The following is a 19,556-nucleotide window of genomic DNA, read 5'->3' as shown; positions in this document are numbered from 1 at the left end:
TTGCCGGTCGAGGCAGCTGTCTGGCTTTTTCAGCGACTGCCGTATTTCAGTTGTTCATGTCCTTAGGCACCTTGAGGCTTCTTTCAGACTTAGAACCGTTACCTTCCATCTAGTTGTGTAATTCGTTTGCATGATTAAATCACAGCACGTTCGCGTGTCCATTATGTGAATATCGAAAGCAGCACAGGAGCAACACATCGAGCATCGTATTCATTTCGCGTCTGTATAGCGCCTATGTGCCTTTGAACACGTTGGCGGTGATGGTGATGCGACAAAAAAATTAAAAAAATAAAAAAATAAAAGGGATCCTTTTGACGGCTGACGGCCTTGCGTTTCACACATTCTCCTGTCTTATATCTGATAAAAGATTCCCGCGCAGTGGCTGCGTGGTTCGCTATCTCTCTTCATCGTGATAACGACGCAGTACGTGATTCTACCATCTCGTGGTGCTCACTGGTAAGTACGCTTGCTCAGTGCCGAGATGAACGGCGATAGCTCACGCTCCTGGCAGGGCTGCCATACATTTTCAATGAAGGAGCTTTTCTCTTATTCGCTCATTCGGTGACATCACATCTATCTATCGCCAACAGCGATAGTAGGGTCACGTGCGTGACGTCAATTGAAAGAGTGCCGAGGACTTGTGTTGTCTAGGCGGTGTTGGACGGGGCCAGGGGAAACATGGAAAGACACCGGTGTGATGTCTACCGTCGAGGTGTGGCCGTGTAAATTTCATGGGTGCAGCGTGATAGAGTACGCGAATGACGTAGATTCAGTGCGCGATTTTGAAGGAATTGACTTGAGCCGATACAGCACCAGTGCTAATGAGATGTTACCAGTCATACCAGCTTTCTTAGTGGACTGGCATGAACTGTCGTGTGCCTCTTGCAGGTGAGTACGGGAGTTTGCTTGGTCATAGGTGGATAGTTTTGTCGGTATACTGCTTTCACCTTCTCACAGATTGCTATCGTGCTTAGTATTACAAACTTTCCGCATTCGCTAATCATACCTGTATGACATCTCATTCCGTCCATTGTGCCTTGGAGTACTCCAGGCCGCACCACATCGAGCGAATTTCTACATTCATCATTATTAATTTACCTGTTGTTACTGTATGACAGTTATTGTTTCATGTGCGTGGTGTGGCTCGGCAGACAGCGGCTACTGCGTTATTATTTAGGTTTGTAGCGATGCTAGTATTGCGCTACTTTTAAGTGGAACAGCGTGTGCCAGTATTCCGTCACTTAGTGTCAGCAGCGGCTGCAACAGTGCATAGCACGAGCACGCATCTCCCGAAGGTATCCTAATGTCGTGTCGATTGTTGGACCAGTTGGTAAGTTGACATATTACGTAAAAGTAGCACAGCAAAAGGGACGAAGGACAAAGAGAGTACACAGGACACGCGTACTCTATTCTTACGTCGTCTCTTTTGTCGCGCTTACGCCATACACAAAACTGTTTAGGAAGCCATATAGTTCGTTCGCAGGACGCCTGAGCTACAATATAATAATTCGGAGTAGATGTACACGTGGTGTTGATTAAAATTCCGCATTTATTTCGGCAGGAGTGGTGGTGCAAGAACCAAACCAAGAGGGCCTGTAATAAGATAACTTCAGTTAACGCTTGCTGAGCAGTGTATATTCGTAACCACGGAGCCACTGTAAATTTCGTTGCCTATATAGGCGATAGGTGAGTGTGGTGAGGTGGCAACGGTGGGAGAAAGGTGACACACCCGAGATACAGTATGCATATGGGCACAGTCTTTACTCTGCCGTCGCACGGTGCAAGACTGATACGATGCGAAAGTGGTACAAGAACGCTGTCGGTACACGTATGTCCCATCTGCAGAGGTGGCACACAGTTCTAGCTCACTACCACGGAATAGGAGTGGTATGCATTACCCTCGGGGGTGCATCAGGTACAAGAGTATATACAGTCGCTTAGAGGAGAACACGAAAATTCATGTCACCGCGTCGCCTTCTCGAACAACTTCCCCATCCCAGCAGGCTCATCAGAAACACGTCTAATATCACCACACTGGCATACCGCAACACCATTGACCTACAAGCTTTCTCCGACGACTCTCTTCCTGAACTCCAACAAACTAAAAGAACACACTGGCGTTCGCCGCTGACTCATTCCCACGTGATCAACGTCTTCTTCCGCCGTCGCGACGTTCTTCGGAGGGGGGAAAGCGGTTTTCCAGCCCCATTTTCCACTGGATATTGTTTTTGCGGCCTAGAAATTGTTTTCGAGGGAGTTCCAGAGGACCCCCCCTGTAATTTGGGCTAGTCCCTTCCAAGCGACCATGCAAGAATGCCGCCCGCCCGACCTCTGGGAGGACAGCGAAAGGGGACGGCAAACGACTCCGCAGTTACATGGAAGTCGTGACCGGTACGTGGGCGTATGGGCTTCCTGGGACCCCCTCCTAGAGGACCGCTGTCATTACATCGTGCACCATTCGCCTCCTGGAGGTTATCCCGCCGACGGCATCCGGATTGCACTGGTGTGTAGGCCTCGGTGGCAAACAGAGACGTGGCGGTTATTTTCAGTACAGGGCCCGTGTAAGTGTGTAACGGTACGTTAGGCTTTTACCGGCGTGAGGAACGACCGGTGTCCGCGTTAGGAGGGCGTTCGAACTCTGCAAGACGCTCTTGCTGTAGAGCCTCATCGGTAAAAGTTCGTAACATCGCAGGCGCCCGGTCACATGAATGGAGGTAGTGGACTGGAGGTAGCGTAGGGGTAAACGTGTAGATTGTTCGTTGAATGATAATATAGCATTGATGCAAGCGAGCTGGTGGATGAAGTCCATAATGAAGAAAGGAAGAGACACGGGTGAAGACACAAAAATAGACACGACACAATCGCTAAAAACTGCTCATTATTGAGCGGTATTGTCGTGTCTGTTTTTGTGTCTTCGCCCATAGCTCAGCTTTCTTCATTATGGGATTGTTCGTTGCATTGTAGTTTCGAAATGCGGTACTTGTCATGTAATGTTCAGAACTGTGGGCTTTAGGTGCGACACGGCCAGTACAGGTACTTTAGAGCGCCTACCTGAACAGTTTGTTTTCTTGCTCAATGTTTTTTTCTTTTTTTTTTATCCCGAGGAACTCCGCTAGTACACTCACTTGATTTTGCTAGAGGAGTTTGTTTCTGCGCGGAACCCTCCATAATTTTTGTAATCACAAGATCCACTAATATGAATGGAGCTTGATGCGCAGAAGTCATTGATCCCTGTTTAGTTTATGATCTCAAGAAGAGTGGAGCTAATAATCTTGAAGTAGGACTTGCGCCCTCAGAGAATTTCGAGATAAAGCACGGTGCCTTTCTAATACAGCCACTCTGAATGGACATGCTTTGAGCTAGCGTGCTTCTGTGTGGATTTCTTTTCTTTTTTTGCATAGTATACACAGCGCCTATATATAGTCTGCTTCTCCACAAACATCAATGACTGATGTATGTACAGAAATATATCGATTGCTTTGTATCTGCTATATCACGTCTTTTCTTTTTTTGTGTGTGTTGTTGTTGAGTTCCCCCACTACTACTTTCAAAAAATTGAATAAACGCGCGGCACGTATCATCCACCGCAGTCATCATTTCCGCGCGCGTGTAATCGATTAAAATGGCCGCTTCCTGCTCTAGTGCGACCACTTCCCGAGGCGAGTCGCCACCGTCCTACATATTTCAAACTCTCTCTCATCCACTGCCGCAGAAGCAACTGTGAGGCGCGCACTGCGCACAGCTATATCACATGCTCGCGTCCTGTATTTGCATCACATCTTCGACTGGAGCGAAGCCCTCGGAATATAGCAGGAGTTGAGCAGGAGGCGAAGTAGAGTTACCATAACGATGCGGTACAATGGAGCTAAAAGCTTGACGAATTGACGCTTCTGTTGTGTCTAGAGAGGAGACAGGAAGTCTTAAACATCAAATTATGCAAGAAAAAACAAAACAAGAAAAGGCAAAGAAGAAGAAAAATGAAAGGGCATTTATCCAAGGCTGTCCTGCTCTTCACGGTTGCTCCTAGGCCTCGTCTTCTCCAATCGTGTCATCGTAGTGTCAATGTCGTCTGCTAAGTAATTGAAGTGCATCCGAGAGAAAAATATATCGTTTGCAAAAAGCGGTCCGCATCCATCGCAGATGTTCGCACGTATCCGAGAATAGCTACAGAGCTGTGGCCTCCAGAGTACACGGTGCTTTCCCCAGAAGATAAGTGTAACAAATCACATAATGCAGTCTTATTTATTTATTGATACATAATGCAGCCTTAAAAAGTCTAGCTTCTTGGGCGCCACGTCTTATAGGCGCAGCTTTATGTTGCCGCATCTACTGCGACTGTCGTCTGCTGCAGAAGTTCATAGTTTCTACTCTTCCATACGAGGCTCCAAGGACAAACAATTAAAGAACAGTGTCTCGCATTAAGGAGACGAAAACAAAACGTTCTTTCCTTCAGAAATGGAAATTTGTGAACCTTTTTCGTGCAAAACTTCTTTATAGAAGGCACCACTCTGGTGCGTTACTGCACCATGGCGCCATAGGACCACGCACAGGCACGCCGTTATGCTTAACCATAACTTCCTCAGACGCTTTCAGACATATGTCGGCACAGTTCCCTTAGAAGTCGGCCCAGGACGCACATTCCCCCAGAGCGTGAGTCGTGACGTTGCCCACATACGTGAGGCCGACAACGGCAACCCCTATCACCACCACCACCTTAACCATAACTTCGTCACCCCATGCTCACATAATCTTCTTCTTCCTCCTGTCCGTGACGCGTCTTCGTTTGCATCATGCAGTGCTTTTTGGTGCAAGGCATGAAAAGGGCATGGTTCAGGGTGCTGACGACCTAAGGTATTTTTGCCTTGCTGCAGATCATGAACTGAGCGAACCCTTTGCTAAACCCTGTGCTATTGAGAAGACTCCGTTTCGTAGGTCATATTAGACTACAGCATGTGAGTGCGTACGTACCCACGTACCACCTCGGCTTCCAACGGCACAGGTAAAGGAACACGTCGTGAACCCCGACGGCCGTTGCACGTGTTCCTGCTCCAAGCCCTTCGTGAAACCCCGTCGGAGTGCTGACATCGGAGGTGACAAACGATCACGGTCTCGTGTCGGGTTTCTGGAAGCGGACCGTTTTTCCCGTCAAACTCATTGTTCTCCGTCACTTGGAAGAGCCATAAAAAAAAACGTCCAGGTATAGTTTGACAAGCGACCGCCTCGAGGAGCCACCGATGTTGTTCCGCGAAAACCAATTTGCTCCGACACCTGTCCCGACTGCGCGTCGACGACCCTGCACGCTGTAACCAACACCGTGCCTATACAATTTGTCCGGTTTAATTAAGGCCGTACGTGGCGCTGCGAACGTGCTGCGGCTTTGGTTCCGTACTGTCGCGTTGCAGTTTTTTTTTTTCTGCCGAATTCGGAGGTTAATATTTTCGGCACTAGCAACCCCGACGAGAGCTTGAGTGCTATTTCAACGCTACAGACGTGGACAGATCGAGAGAGGACAGCAAGGAGACAAGGTGTTAGTATGCGTCCTGGGCCGGCTTCAAGAGGAACTGTGTCGACACTCGTCTGCAAAGTCTGCTGGAATGTTCAGGGAAAACCTGAGACAGCACAGACGGTGGTAGGATTCGAGCACTATACCTCCCCAGTCTTCAGCACGACATTGGCTATCACCAACGAGAATACTCTCCTGCCTGGTCGGCCATGCCATTGGCCCGTGCTGTCGCATTTCTTCTTTTTTTTTCTTTTTTTTTTCTGACTAGTTCGGTGGTCGATATTCGGGACTGACAGCTATACGGCGAGAAGTTTAATGCTATCGATTTTTGAAAACTAAACCTTCATGCATGTGCAAAGATGAAGATTAAGTGAGACTGTTGATGACTATCAGTGCTGACTATTTGCTTCCACCCGATAACACCCTAGCACACCAGTAGCACCCCGTTGCACCACGTGTGACGCAGGAAAACAAAGCACTGGATAGAGCGGTGCTTAAAAATAAAGAAAAGGAAAACTGCATGGTAAAAGATAAAACTCCACACTCTGGAAGAACCCTGTTGTTTTGTTCGTATGTTTACTGGTTGGATTCGCAAAATGGGACGAAATAAGAGACGGAAAAACAACTTTTTTTTGTGGCTTTGGAGAGTGGGGAGGTTCATCGCCATAAGAGACGGAAATTGAGCTTTCTTCCTTGCCTTCTGTACCAAGAGGGGTGCGAGGTAGACGTAGCATTAATCCCACGTTTATTGAGACACCTGTCAGGTACTTATAACTGCAGAATTATTGAGGGAAAGTGTAATGTCGAATGGAGTAACATAGAGCGCATTTAGGCGAACCTGTCACCTTGCAGACATACCGACAAACACGCACGTGTTCCTGAATAGAGTCACTAAATTCCTCTATTCCTAGATTCACTTCTAGATTCTAGATTCTATTCTAGAGTCACTCTATTCCTGAATATTTTGGTTTCGTCAGCTAAAAATATGTCCTGCAGATTTCGCAGAACCTCGGTTGAGGAGTACCAACCTTTATTGCTACATCAGTATACTTTTTTTGAGTGAAATCCCTGTGCATTCTCCCGAAGGCGGCAGCTAACAACATGTGCATCAACGAAGATAGCCTTTTTTCCTGTTGTGCGTCGAGAAAGACAACATTTTGCAGGAATCATCAATCGTGAGAGAACAACAACATTAAAATCATGAAGACCATGTTATGGGGTAAGAATGAATTGAATGAACACTTTATTCACATTGTACTACAATGTTGGAGACCAAAACGCTGCGATGGCAGCTGCGAATCGTCCATCGCTTCAAAAATTCACGAAGCTGATTACTAGAAGCAGTTCGCTGTTTAGTATCGTGGAAGAAACCAATACATCGCTATGTTAGCCCACATCTGAAGTATATTCATGCTTTTGATTGGGTTCAGTCTTCTGAATTGTTTCTCCAGCTCGGAAAATTTTCACGTGGGCTCATCATCCTTTCAAGCATATACCCAAAGATCGTCAGTATACCAAATTGTACTGGAACACCGGACATATGTATACGCACTTCAACCGCAACCTCCTGCGGCGCACGCATCGTAGCTTGTCCACACAATTCTCCCCATCCTCCTGATCCCCAATCGAACACGCAACGTCCTTCTATAACAGTGGACATTCAACAAGGAGTAACTTTATATCCCCCCCCCCCTTCCAATACCTGTCAGCAACAAAACCCTCCCTCCCTCGTATCGTCATTGAACCCGACCTGCCCATCTAAACGACTGTATGCCTCCCAATGACGCTGCTTGTCTGGCTAATGGAGTGTACGAAACCAGCAACGGCACGGCAGACGCGCCTCCATATAGCCACGGCTCCATCAGCGGAACGCTCAAAACCCAAAGAAAGGGGATGCCATTCTAGAAGACCATCTCGCAGGAACACCTCACCACACCCTTGCGTGCGTCCTTTTTTTTGTGCGTTTTATTTGCTCGTTTCTTTTTCTTTCTTTTTTTTTTTAGCTGGGCCTCGCGGTATAGCCCGGATTTCCTCCCGATTCGGTTGGAGAGCAGTCCAGCTGGTGGCCGACGCCCGAGAGTGGTCAACGCCCCCTTTCGGACTGTCCGAGAAACAAACAGACGTTACCTCCTCCCTTCCTGGTCCGTGCAATACTGGGTGGAAAGAACAACTGTGGCACATGACAGTGTGTACGGTGATGTGAGAGAGCACGTCATTCTCTTCTGGGAAGGACGGACAGCGCTGTCAGACGGACATGCTTGCTTGAGAGTTGAGTCTGTGTATATCTTTGGCGTCTGGAACTTTTCAGTCTGTTCAGTCTGTTAATGGGGGAAATGCGATGTAAAGGTACTGCGTAAAGCGTTTGAAGTGTGGGGCGGGTAGGTGGGTAAAAGGGAAATAAAAGTGTCACGTTAGATTTTATTACAACGGACTGTGTAGGTGTAGAATAGAGTGGAAAAAGTAATCGCGATTCAAGAGTCCTGCTTTGCAAGGGAATATATCTGTAACTGGTGATTAAATTGCATCCATAGAGTTCCTTCAATATCAAATCAAGCAGAATTAAACAGAAACGACGTACCCGTCTCTGTAACTCGTGCGAGCAATACGCGTTTGTGCGCAATGCGTCTGTTGGAGCAGCGTTGCACAAAAACAGTACCAGTCCTGTGGAACGATTCTTAATCAAATATAAGACAGATCGAACCCGATCCTCAGGGTGCAAATCAATTTTGGGGATCGAAGTCGTACAGAATCTCGTTTTGTCAGAAAAATATTTCAAAGTGACATACCGGTTTTGAGCTTAGAGTTGTATTGCACCGCAAGTTATACGTGTAGTTGCCACGTGCAAGGCTTCGTTCAACCGAGCGAGATACACAAGAAAAACGAACTGCGTGTTCAACATCCGGTTTCGGTTCTATGCAGTGACGCAATCAGGAACTACTCAATTTTTGCGGTCGTGATGCGGGTGACAGATCGAGATAAAGGAGTCTGAAGACAGGTTTGGGGATATGACAAATGTATGGCAAACGTAATGAGAAAGCTCGGTCTCGAATTCTGTCCTTGCTCTGCAGGGCTAAAACCGAAAGGGACTTCCAGTGCCCTTACGGTTATAAAATTAAATTGTAAGTTATGGAATGCGAATTTAATTGAAATATTTTGCAGGGTGACCTCTGATCATCATAAAAAGCACGTGATAGCGCTTTTCTTTTTCTGTTTAAATGTATATACCGTAAAACAGCAGACAGACCGGTTATGTTGGCGGCATAGTTTAACAGCTAGTTGCTTGTAAACCCAGCACAAGTTATACATGTGACAGGGAACGTTAAGTATTTTTAATTTGCTAGTGAAATTGGCGGTAAAACGGCTCGGGGCGACGTCTGGTGGGAAATAATCCCCATTTTGTCGAGCAACAGTGATCTATGTTCCCGACTGGCTTGCATGCTCATTACGTAGCCGACTTCTTTTGTTTCAGACACAGTGTTATGCGATCGCAATGTAGTTTGTCCGCCGTACTTGACTAGCGATGCGCAGTTGGTGGCGACTCCGACACAGTGTTGCTCGCAATTTTCATATTTCATTTTCTAAATAAAGTACGCGAGTAATTGTGACGAAAATTGTGACGTAAGAGTAATTGAGGGCACAGACTATCGAATAGATAAATTTTCAGAGATTGCAGCTCTACTTCTTTAATGTACACCTTTGAGCTCTGGTTTAGGTCAGGGCTGTCGCGTGAAGCCAATTTACAAGTTCACGAGGCTATCCATTTGCGGGAGCGGATGCGACACGACGTTGCGTCTCTGGGCGTTCCCGGCGATGTGGTCACTCACTGCTGCAGGAAGCCGAGAAGGCGACGCGTGCCAGGGGAGACAGTCGCGCTTCGGGGAGCATGTCGCCTGGCCGACGGCGCGTGCCACAAGGCGATGGTCACAACAAGAGGTTCTACTTCGCCGAGCAGCACACGCGACGCATCAAGGACCAATCTTTTTCGTGGCCGGCTCAAAAAGTCAAGAAAAAAAAAAGCATGTTGCGAGTCAAGTTCCTGGACCGGAGATGAGCAGGGATTGAGTGACGGTGTTCTGCGCGACGAGTTTCATCTTTGAAATCACGGAGAAATAGAAATTATTGGTCCTAGGGTTGAAACAAGAGTGGTCTGAGGGAACACATCCTCTACTTCTAGGAATACACATGGGAGACGACGAGGATGACGCAAGACCCCGTTGGTTTGAGTCTTGCGTCGTCCCCATTGTCTTGTATCTGCGTTCCTCAAACTCCAGGAAATGTTATCTGTTTCTATACAGTACACCAGCTCGCTTTTGCGCCATTTTAATTCCTACATCCTAAGCTGAACGAACTCACTCCTGCAGGGGTTTTGTGAGAACTATAGCAGATGTCGATGTCGAAGATATCAATACTCAGCAGTTTCCGAAGGAACTTTACGTTCTTGCATGCGCACTTAGTCCTGGTGGCACATTTGTAAATGTCTACGAGGTTTTCCCTGCAAACCGCTTTCACGCAGCATCACCGTTGGCCGGGTTTCCCCCAACAGTACTCTCCACATTTTGGAGCAGTGTCGCATCCCGCGCCTCGCGGTCGATGTCTCAGACTGAGATCGACCAAGGATGCACCATAGCCCGTTATGTCTCCAACTGGTTCTTGTCGTCCTCCCTCCATCTGGTCATAGCCTCGTTGCATCTCGTATGGACCCGGCTCCCTCGCGGGGTCCAAACTGAAAAGAAAAGGATGGATGGTTGCATGTTAGGAAAAGAAAGAAAGAAAGAAATGCAACTGAAAGTTCATTGACGGGGAACAAAAAGGGGTCAGACGCAAACACGCAATCCAGATAGTACTGGCCTATTACCTTCTCGTCTAGGAGCCGTATGAGCAGGAAAACAACCACAATAACATTCACGCAAACATATGTCCCCCAGAAACGAAAGAAAGCCGAGGAAAAGCAGTCAGTGCCGCTTCCTTTGCTGCTATAGGATTCCCTTCTGTTCCAAAATACCTTAGACTTTTTCCTCTGCATGACAAGTTTGCGAGGGTACTATAGGACTACTATGAATTCATTTTGAATTATTGTTCGTTTATTTTCTTTTTTCGTCCATCCACGAAAGCATGCACAGCAAGCTACGCATAGCACGAACAGTTGACATGGCGGCAACAAATACTATGGATAAAAAAGCAAAGAGCGACAGCCAGGAAATCAATCAGGGTACAATGCAAAGCCGCAAATCGTTTTGTTTTGTGGACGGGAACGAGTTGGTGTGCAGGTGCTCAAATGCAGCTGACGACATGTGTACAGGCCGGTACAGACGCTGCTGCCGCAGAGGGGAAACAGCCATGCACGCGAGCAAAAGCAAGTGGCATATGTTCCTGCTCTAGAAGGCAGAACAGAATATTGTCTCTGCATCAGCTTTATTGGAGAAATATGGCGGTGCTAATGTGAACATACAATGAAGCAGCATATGAAATTGTCTTGGAAATTCAGTGTATCATTTTAGATTTCAATAAGAGTAATAATAGCAATAATAGAGGAAATAACGTATTTTTCTGGATCAGTATATTCCTTACATGGCTTTTTCATACACGTAACGTGAAAAACGGTTAGGAGCAACTAAGATTAAGCAACTAAGTGCGACACAAGTATATATACTTGTGTCGCACTTAGTTGTGTGACCTGAAGAAGTGCAGTCTCTTGCACGAAAGTTCTTGTTCAAATAAATCTTAGTTGCTCCTAACCGTTTTTCATGTTACGTGTGTGATTCCCTCTTCGCCGGCTCCTTGACAGTGTTTCTCTTTTTTTTTCTTTTCCTTTTCGACGCATGGCTTTTTCATCTTCAATTACTGCCCTGGAAACGATGAAGCAAGCTGATGTTGACGTTGAAAAAATAAAAAAACAAAAAGAAAGAAGGTCGGGGGATTGAACATTGCGGCGAAGCCAATATAAGCCCTATATGCATGTTTCAGTGTAGTTGAGTAATTATGCCACGACGGTTTCTGAGTGCAGTATCAATAGCACACGGCTAGGATACAGAGAAGTTGACAGGTTGTTTTTCTGGGCCCCTGTGGATTATGGCCAGCAAAATATTCATAGAAAAGTGTCTATACACTGTCGAACGATTTTGTCATATCCTGCGTCTGTATAGCAAGCCGTGTTTGTCGGTTTGTTGGCTTCATAATTAGCTTTTATTGTTTATGTGTGAAGACGCATATTGTTGCCCTTTATACGATTGTTCGGAACCCAGCCACCAGCTGCAGCACACTGTTACAAGGTCCAGGCGCCTCAGTTCTATATGTATGTCAAATAAAATCAATAATCAACATCTGAAGCTTTTGCGGTAGAATTATTCGGCCAAATCTATAAGGCTGACAACGACATAATAGCTGACCATGATGACTAGAGGCTCAGCTTTGGTAGCGAAGAAACATGACCCACATAGGGAGCTCTCGTCTATGTATCATGTTTCTTCGTTACCCAAGCTCAGGCTCTATATACTCATCATGGATATGATCCACCAGCTTGCCTCCCTCCACGGCATCTTGTCTAATAGCTGGCCAGCAAGGTACTGATGGTAGGAGAAAAAATATGGAGATGTGAGCTCGCTTACCGCAGGACAAGCTACTCCAGATCTATATAGTACGAAATAACAGAAAAGAGAAACTTCTAAACGGACGAGAACTCTGGTATACCCATAACGAAGGTGATGAGTGAGCGCTGTGCACCCTGACGATGAATCACAGGGATGAATCACAGGTCAATCACGCGCCCAGCACTTTCACGACGTCAAAGTGTCGGATGTCAAGACTGTCCAGCTATTTAAGTCGTAGACAGGCAGTGTCAAACCGCGCACATTTGAGAAGAATACGTACCGAACCTTCACGCACACTACATGTTGGACACGACGACGAAGGTCGAGCACCCCCTCTTTAACAGAAATGCGTTGGCCAATGGGACATTGATAGAGATGCGAAGACCCGGAACAAACCCGGAAATTTTTGGGAAAAAAACAGTTTTCTTCGTTTTTTTTCCTCGTATTCGGAAAAATAGCCCAAAATTTCCAGGCGACAAAATTCAAAAATGTAAATTTTCGTGCCTTTGTGCGTTCCAACCCGCCAACAGTGCCTTAGGTGCCTCTAATCAACAACCACCAACTTAGAGCTCGGTCTGGCTGCTCCAAGCGATCGCCATCGCGTTCACATAATGTCGGAGTTCTGGTCGGAGTGGACAGGTTGTTCCAATTACCTATCGCTGAGTAGACAGCAGTCTCATCGGATGCTCTGCTCTGCATTTATGCCTAAAGGGCGAACACTACTAAAGTTTCTAGCTCATTGTATATGCTGTGGCTTGGCCGGCAATGCTTCGACTCAGCAGTAACCGCGTTTGTTTCCAATTTTTCAAATTAAAAAACACACACACACACACACACACACACACACAAAAAAAAACTTTTTTTTTCGAGCGATTCAAAATTTCCGGAAATTTTGCATCTCTAGACATCGAGTCGAAGTCTGTGAAGCAAAGCTTCGAGTGACCGGGACACCCGCGGAGGGATTCGAAAAGAAAGGTTCGGGTCAATTCTGTGCAGCAGCGCCGTCGACTCTGCTGAACTCGACGACTGGCTCCGAACTGAACGACGCAGGATGAAGAATAACATACGTTTTGCATCCTCCAGGAGTGAAATATATCTTTTGTGTGTGACCAAGTTGGTGAGCATCACGTGCTTCTTTGTCAGCAGCATCATTCCCGGTAATGCCGTTGTGTCCGGAGATCCACTGGAGCTCGATCGTGTGCCACCTTTTGCGACAGCGGCATTGCACGATAAGATGATGTCTTACGCTATGACCACAAGACCAAACTGGAGGCCACAGGTGTGCGTAGCGCTTGAAGGCCGCTCTTGGAATCGGAAAAGATTGACCAGCCACCAGATGTCTCTTGGTCGGCAATAAGCAAGAATCGGCTACTGCAGAAAGTGTTTGTCTTAAAAATAAAAAAAAGAAAGAAGAAAGAAAGCATACAGAGACTATACACGGACACACGCACATTCCTCCACTGAGGAAGTTTTAACGATTTTAAATGAAGGATCTACAGGCCCTACCATTGACCATGCATGTTACAACTGTTCCTATTTCCTGAGCGGTCACCTTCTCCGCTACCAGCGGCATTCACTGCGCTATAGGAATAACAGTTTGCTGAGAACAACAAGAACGATAAGTACCGACACAGAACCAGCGTCCTTCGCAAGAACCACAACATCTCCCCACGCAGGCAACCGACCCAGAAACACCCACTTTCCATTCCCATAAAACAGTCGACCCATAATTCCCACTCGTGAGATACACCTCGATGGTCGATGGATCCACACATCCATGCACGCTCGCCGCAACCATCTTCTTCAAATCTCTGCAGCAGGACCGGCGTGCCTGTGACCGCCCGCCATGAGCCGCCCTCTGGCCCGTTGCCTCCAGGTCTCTAATCTGGCGGAGCTGCGCAAAGACAAAACCGGACGGCGCTTTGGCATTCCGGAACCGACGAGGTGTCAGAGCGCACGCCTCCACCATGATAGCATCGCACCTTTGAGATGCCGCCGCCGCCGCCGATGACGACGACGACGACGACGCTGCGGGAGGACGCTGCAGGGTGACGTCTGTCCTGCAGCGTTGTCAACTGATGGATTAACTTTGGGGGCTCCGCGATCTGTCACAGTAATGCTAATCGGAGTGATGCCTTCTCTGCACGTGTGCTATGCGCGTGGTATAATATGGGTTGTACATGGAGTCCTGGCTTGTTGCAGGTGGCCATGGCAGACGTTCTTTTCTCTATATACCTTTAAGTTGGGGAACGTCACAGGTGTAAACGTACGTGTATAGCTTTTAAAGGCAAAAGAGAAGATACATAAACAAAAATAAACGAAATAACTGATGAATCAACAAATTAAATTATTTAAAAATGTGTTTTGTGTTATGGACTGATTACAATGAATCAATTAAATTCATTAAAAATTTCATAATTTATTGAGGGCATGCGCATAGGGAAAATGCGCCAGTGCTTGACCACATTTAAATCTCTAAATACTAGTTTTAACAGTTTATTGAAATACCTAAAATTTTGACTAACGACTGGAACCTTGGCCATATTACCGTTCATTGAGCAAAGCATACAAAGTTATCCCGCAATGAAAGCACGTTGTACGCGTAGTTACAGTCAGCTTTAGCTGGTGGTGGCTAAGGTCGTACTGAAGCCTGTCTGTGGTTTTCCCTGGGTTTTCCGAAGACTTTCCAGACGAATGTCGGCACAGTTCCCCCTGAAGTAGGCCCAGGAGGCATATAAAATCGCGAAAAATGAATGTTGAGTTTACTGCAATTACCATTATTGAAGATGATTATTTGCTGTCAGTACCTATAAGAACTCTGAAAAACAAACAATACCCTGCATGACAACATAAAATAAAGGAAAGATACCTAAAAACCTAAAGCTCAAGAAAACCTTATTGAAGAACTTTCTTGCACAAGATAACAACACTATCCTAAATCTACCTATATCATTGATACCTTAACCGTTTGCCCGTCGCACGTTATACTTTGTCTGATTTAGAGGCCAAGTTCTTCCGCTATCGACGAGCCATCACATGGTCATGCGAACAATGGCGTCCGAGTTAACGCAAATACGCAACAGTATACTACTACTCCAACCACAAAGCGTTTCCCTTCCGTGCATCGTAACAACACGATGCTGCTGCTCCCTTGCGGCGTAAAACAATCCGGCTCACCATTCTCATTATGGCTAGCTCACGAGGTCAGTTCTTTCCAGTCGCTGCTGTTACCAATGTGATATATGATGCGAGCCGAGCTAATGAACATCGGGAGGCCATATCGAACCTCTAATGAAGTGCACGCATGCGCAGATAGATAGGTACACGGTCAAGAAAGAAACTTTTCGTACATGGACACGGTTACTTTCGTAATCTACGTTCGCGGGGAACGATATAATCTCGTTCTTTTTTTTCTTCTTTTTTCTGAGTACAACGTAATTGCTTATGATGCGTGTTGTACAATCGTTGCGCTGTATAGGATGGCGTCGCAAAAATGACTACCAGGTATCGACAGTGATCGATAATACGGTGAAGAGTGAACGCATAACTCCCTTATACTAGTCAAGTGGCACTTGTACGCAGTGTTTTTCTAAGAATCACGACGCGTCCGAGACAGCCCTACAGGTGTGTTGTGAAACGCTGGAACATTTGGTCACTCCACAAGAACGGTGCTATGAGGTAGTCGCAACTATGAATGAGGTTTGAACTCAGGACTATATTTGCAGTACCCGGGGACACGTGTTTCGCGTTTCACGGGGACAACGAATGACGAATTACACGAAGGGAGCTCTTCACGCACTATAGTCTTTCCTAAAATGCTTCTTTCGCTGTTTAGTTTTGCCCTTTAATACGCCGTGCAGCTGGTCTGAGCTCTTTTTCTTTTCGTTCTTCACTTTGAACAACCTTCGCAGACATATACAGTCTTGTGGAGGTCGCGCATGGAAAGATATCCTATACGTCACGGAGGACCGTATGAGTGGAGTATTAACTTTTTATGCCAGCAAACAGTTCCGAGAGTATGAGCAGAAGAAGCGGACACGAAGGGCCTGAGTGCGGGCGGGCGGGTGGACCGCCCCTTCCATTTGCGGCTGCTGCCAAACGGTTGTTAATGGCGGTCGGCCACTGCCCTCCAACCGTTTACGGCAGAATTATCAAGAGCAGGAACCAAGCAAAAATGTCTATAGAATTCTTTCGGCTATCGCCTTCTGCCATCGACTTTACGTAGACCATTTCCACGTGCAGCTGATGCAAAATGTTTTCTTCCTGTTTTTCTTTGTCTCGAAGGAGAAGAAGAAGAAGGGATCGTATATTGCGATTAATTGAGCGCAAATAGATCTCGGGGAGGGGAGGGGGGAATTGTGATGCATCCGTGCTGAAGAGTTGCTGCTGAGGGGTATCTTGAGCGCTTGGGGTATCGTGGAGTTTCGTGAGGTTTGTCGAGCATTTTTGTGTCTTGAAACACCTAAAAATATTATGAGCACAGTAATATAAGTGCGTCTTGCATCTTGCGGTGACATTCTCAAGTAGTGGCTTCATTATACAGGGGCCAGACGTGATAATACCGTCATGTAGTTAATCACGTGGAAGCGACGAAAAGGGTGGTGAGCGCCGTGGCCGGAGCGATCAGAGGTTAGCAGAACAAGCTAAGCTGGCTTGAAGACGTTTATGAGACAAAGAACGATATGATGGGGACCAACCAATACATAATACGAGAGAGTTTCAAGGCGTCGCTCTCCACAGGTCGTTCTCGTACTTGGATGACAGTTTACACACTGTATTCCTGGAGAGTTCGGGGATTAAACCTATTATGTTGTCAAACCTGTTTGCGTGCGCTGTCTGGGGATGTAGCGTGCCCAGGGATTTGCGCAGGATTTACACCTCCGGGGAGGGGGGATGTTGAAGCACCGTATACAGGGGTGTGTGACACCCATATCTGCAGACTTTTTTGGGGGCTTTTCCTTCTGGGGGTATTTTGGGGGCCGTTGTAGGCTTTTTGGGAGGTCTGTGGGAGAAGTCATAGTGCAATGTCCTGGTACAGGTTCAGCATGGAATCCGCGTGCAAGTTTTAAGTGTAGCTTCTCCGTATTTCAACATATCCGTGTGCCTTTCTCTAAGCGCATGTAATAAAATTAGGTATACCATAGTCGATTATTCATTACCAAAATGGACGTCACGCTTGACCCCTTCCTTATCATCGCCGTGTAAATACGAGACCTCCCTCCGTACGGTATAGATGGATGATCGCAGAAGGCGACGTAACGAGACAGCGATTCGCTTAGCCATGATGGAAGGCTCCAGGCGCCGACGGTGTCCTACGATTAATATCTCCGTGTCCAGAGCCTCAGCGTGATTCCTGTCCCCCCTGATTGCTCGCGACGGCGCCCGATGGGGAGATCGAACGCCTGTATATATATTGGTCATGTACACAGATACATAGAAAGCGTTCAGATAGTGCGTGTCTTTATAGATATATCTCGACCAAAGTGAAAGACCCGGAAGCGAGAATTGGACATGGGAACTTAAAGAGACGGTCTGTAAGCCTCGAGGTGTACTTAAGGGTTTCTTGACCCCATTGGTCACGTTTATAAGTAACAAATATTGAGCAGTTCTGTTGGTCAATAATTGCGAGTGCCGACGAAAATGACACCACCAATGTGGAGTTTTTATATAGGGTATTTGCTGAGATTTTGTCATGAAAGTATCTTAAGACGTTTTGCGGAAGGTGAGGAATAGATGGCGGAAACGGTTAAGTAGCTGTTTTACTGTTTTGCAGTGTAAACAGGTATTTCCTGGACATGCGTTGAACGGCAGGTCCATTCCGTTCACGCGTTGTAGCGTTTGTATGCTTCAAAAATCGCCGGTGCTGAAATAACTCTAAATGAGCGACTTTGAGTCCTGCTGGAGCAGCGAAATATGAACCACGGCGCCACAACTGTGACCCTGACAGAAAATACCTTCATGGTAAGGGGCACCAGAGTACAGAAAAATCTTGTTTCACTGCAGGGCAAAGTCCTAAGCCAAAGTCCCGAGTTCTGAATCCGGTTGCCGCCGCAACAGTGGACGACCCAGCCAGTACCGTCACAATTCTTTGGTCCTGGCATCCACATGGCATGCAGCGGACGTCCCGCGCTCTGTGATGTGGCGTGATAGAGAGAGAGAGAGAGAGAGAAATGGCTCCAGTCAAATGTTTCAGGGACGTGGAGCTGATGGACACGAAGTTCTAAGGGACCTCAGTGATGAGGAGTTGGTCTCATCCGGCGCGCTTTATATAGTCTCTCCAATACTCCAGCCAGAGTATCTTCACTATTTCTATCTATTCTTTTCATCTTTTTTTTTTCACATGCCGTTTTTTTTCACCACCTTCTCTCCTTCAATTCCAAGCGGTCTCTGAGCTGTCAGCTGATGGAATAGCAGGATCTACATTTGTTGAACTACCATAATTTGCTTTAGATGTCACAGACATGAGTGGTGTATTGTGGCTTCAGTATATGACACATGTGGGCACCCGTGGATCACTGGCCCCAGTGGGTGGCGGACATCCTGCTTATTCTCTCATGACGTCATCATTTTATATTACACACCGACCAGTGAGCTCATGGGGTAGTGAGCTACACAAACGCATTCGTCGCAAATTGCCTCATTCATCGCCGCTTCAAGTGTTTGTTGCCGTTTTTTTTTTTTTAAGTACTGTCTCGTAAATATCATCCTGCAGCAGCAGACGAATCCTATGGCTCGCGCAGACAGAGACCCACTGGACGGGAACACACCTCGTGTGAGGTAGAAAAGGCAGACAAGCAGAAACGAGTGGCTTTTCCAGGCCTTAATGACGGAGTCATGCTTTTCATTTGCAGATTCCTTTCGTCTGCTCTCCAAACGCAGACTAATTACGGGAGGCAATTAGCAGAGAGAAGATTGCTGGCTCCGATAGCCACACCACGCATTATTACCCAACCCTGTTCGCGGCCCAGCAAGAAAAACGAGGGGGGCTCACCACATACACCACCCCGCTTTATGGGCTTTCAACTTTTCTCTATTAATACGTATCCCATATGTCCAGCTGGAATGTGAAGTATTCGGATGCTGCGTTCCCACGAAAAAAAAAAAAAAAAAGAGAAACGCCTGGCGTAGAGCAACAAGGACAGGTTGCTGATGAAACGTCTCTTATGATATCTTCTTGTATATATACACGACATTATCGTCTAATGACATTCGGGTATCGAATGACATTATTTACGAAGCTCGTGTCACGCGTCATTTTTAATTGAAATGAAACGCCATAATGTCGATGCGTCCCACTCACTAAGTAAAATGTAAGTATAGCGTTTTCGTTTTTTTTTTTTTTTTTGCGGATTCGGCGAATGTTTTTCGGTGTTTATTGATTTTTGCGGAATCTGCGTTTTTCGATGTTTTTCCTGGCGTGGTTACACGGTTTACCCGACAGTTATCGGTGAATAGAAATCAATATT

The 19,556-nt window shown here is 46.6% G+C and overlaps 1 protein-coding gene across 1 annotated transcript in view; it reads left to right on the top strand.

Annotated features, from left to right (window-relative positions):
* Positions 1 to 620: 620 nt before the first annotated feature.
* The window catches only part of LOC135367202 (uncharacterized), a 178,268-nt gene continuing 159,332 nt past the window's right edge, over positions 621 to 19,556 (top strand). The window contains exon 1 of the mRNA XM_064600359.1: positions 621 to 888. Coding sequence (XP_064456429.1) covers positions 698 to 888 — 191 coding nt within the window. The 5' untranslated portion in view covers positions 621 to 697. The remainder of the gene's footprint in view (positions 889 to 19,556) is intronic.

Source organism: Ornithodoros turicata, chromosome 8 (assembly GCF_037126465.1).
Source record: "Ornithodoros turicata isolate Travis chromosome 8, ASM3712646v1, whole genome shotgun sequence".
NCBI classification, from domain to species: Eukaryota; Metazoa; Arthropoda; class Arachnida; order Ixodida; family Argasidae; genus Ornithodoros; species Ornithodoros turicata.
The sequence above is the reverse complement of the archived record's forward strand: the minus strand, read 5'-3'. Positions and strand labels throughout refer to the sequence as shown.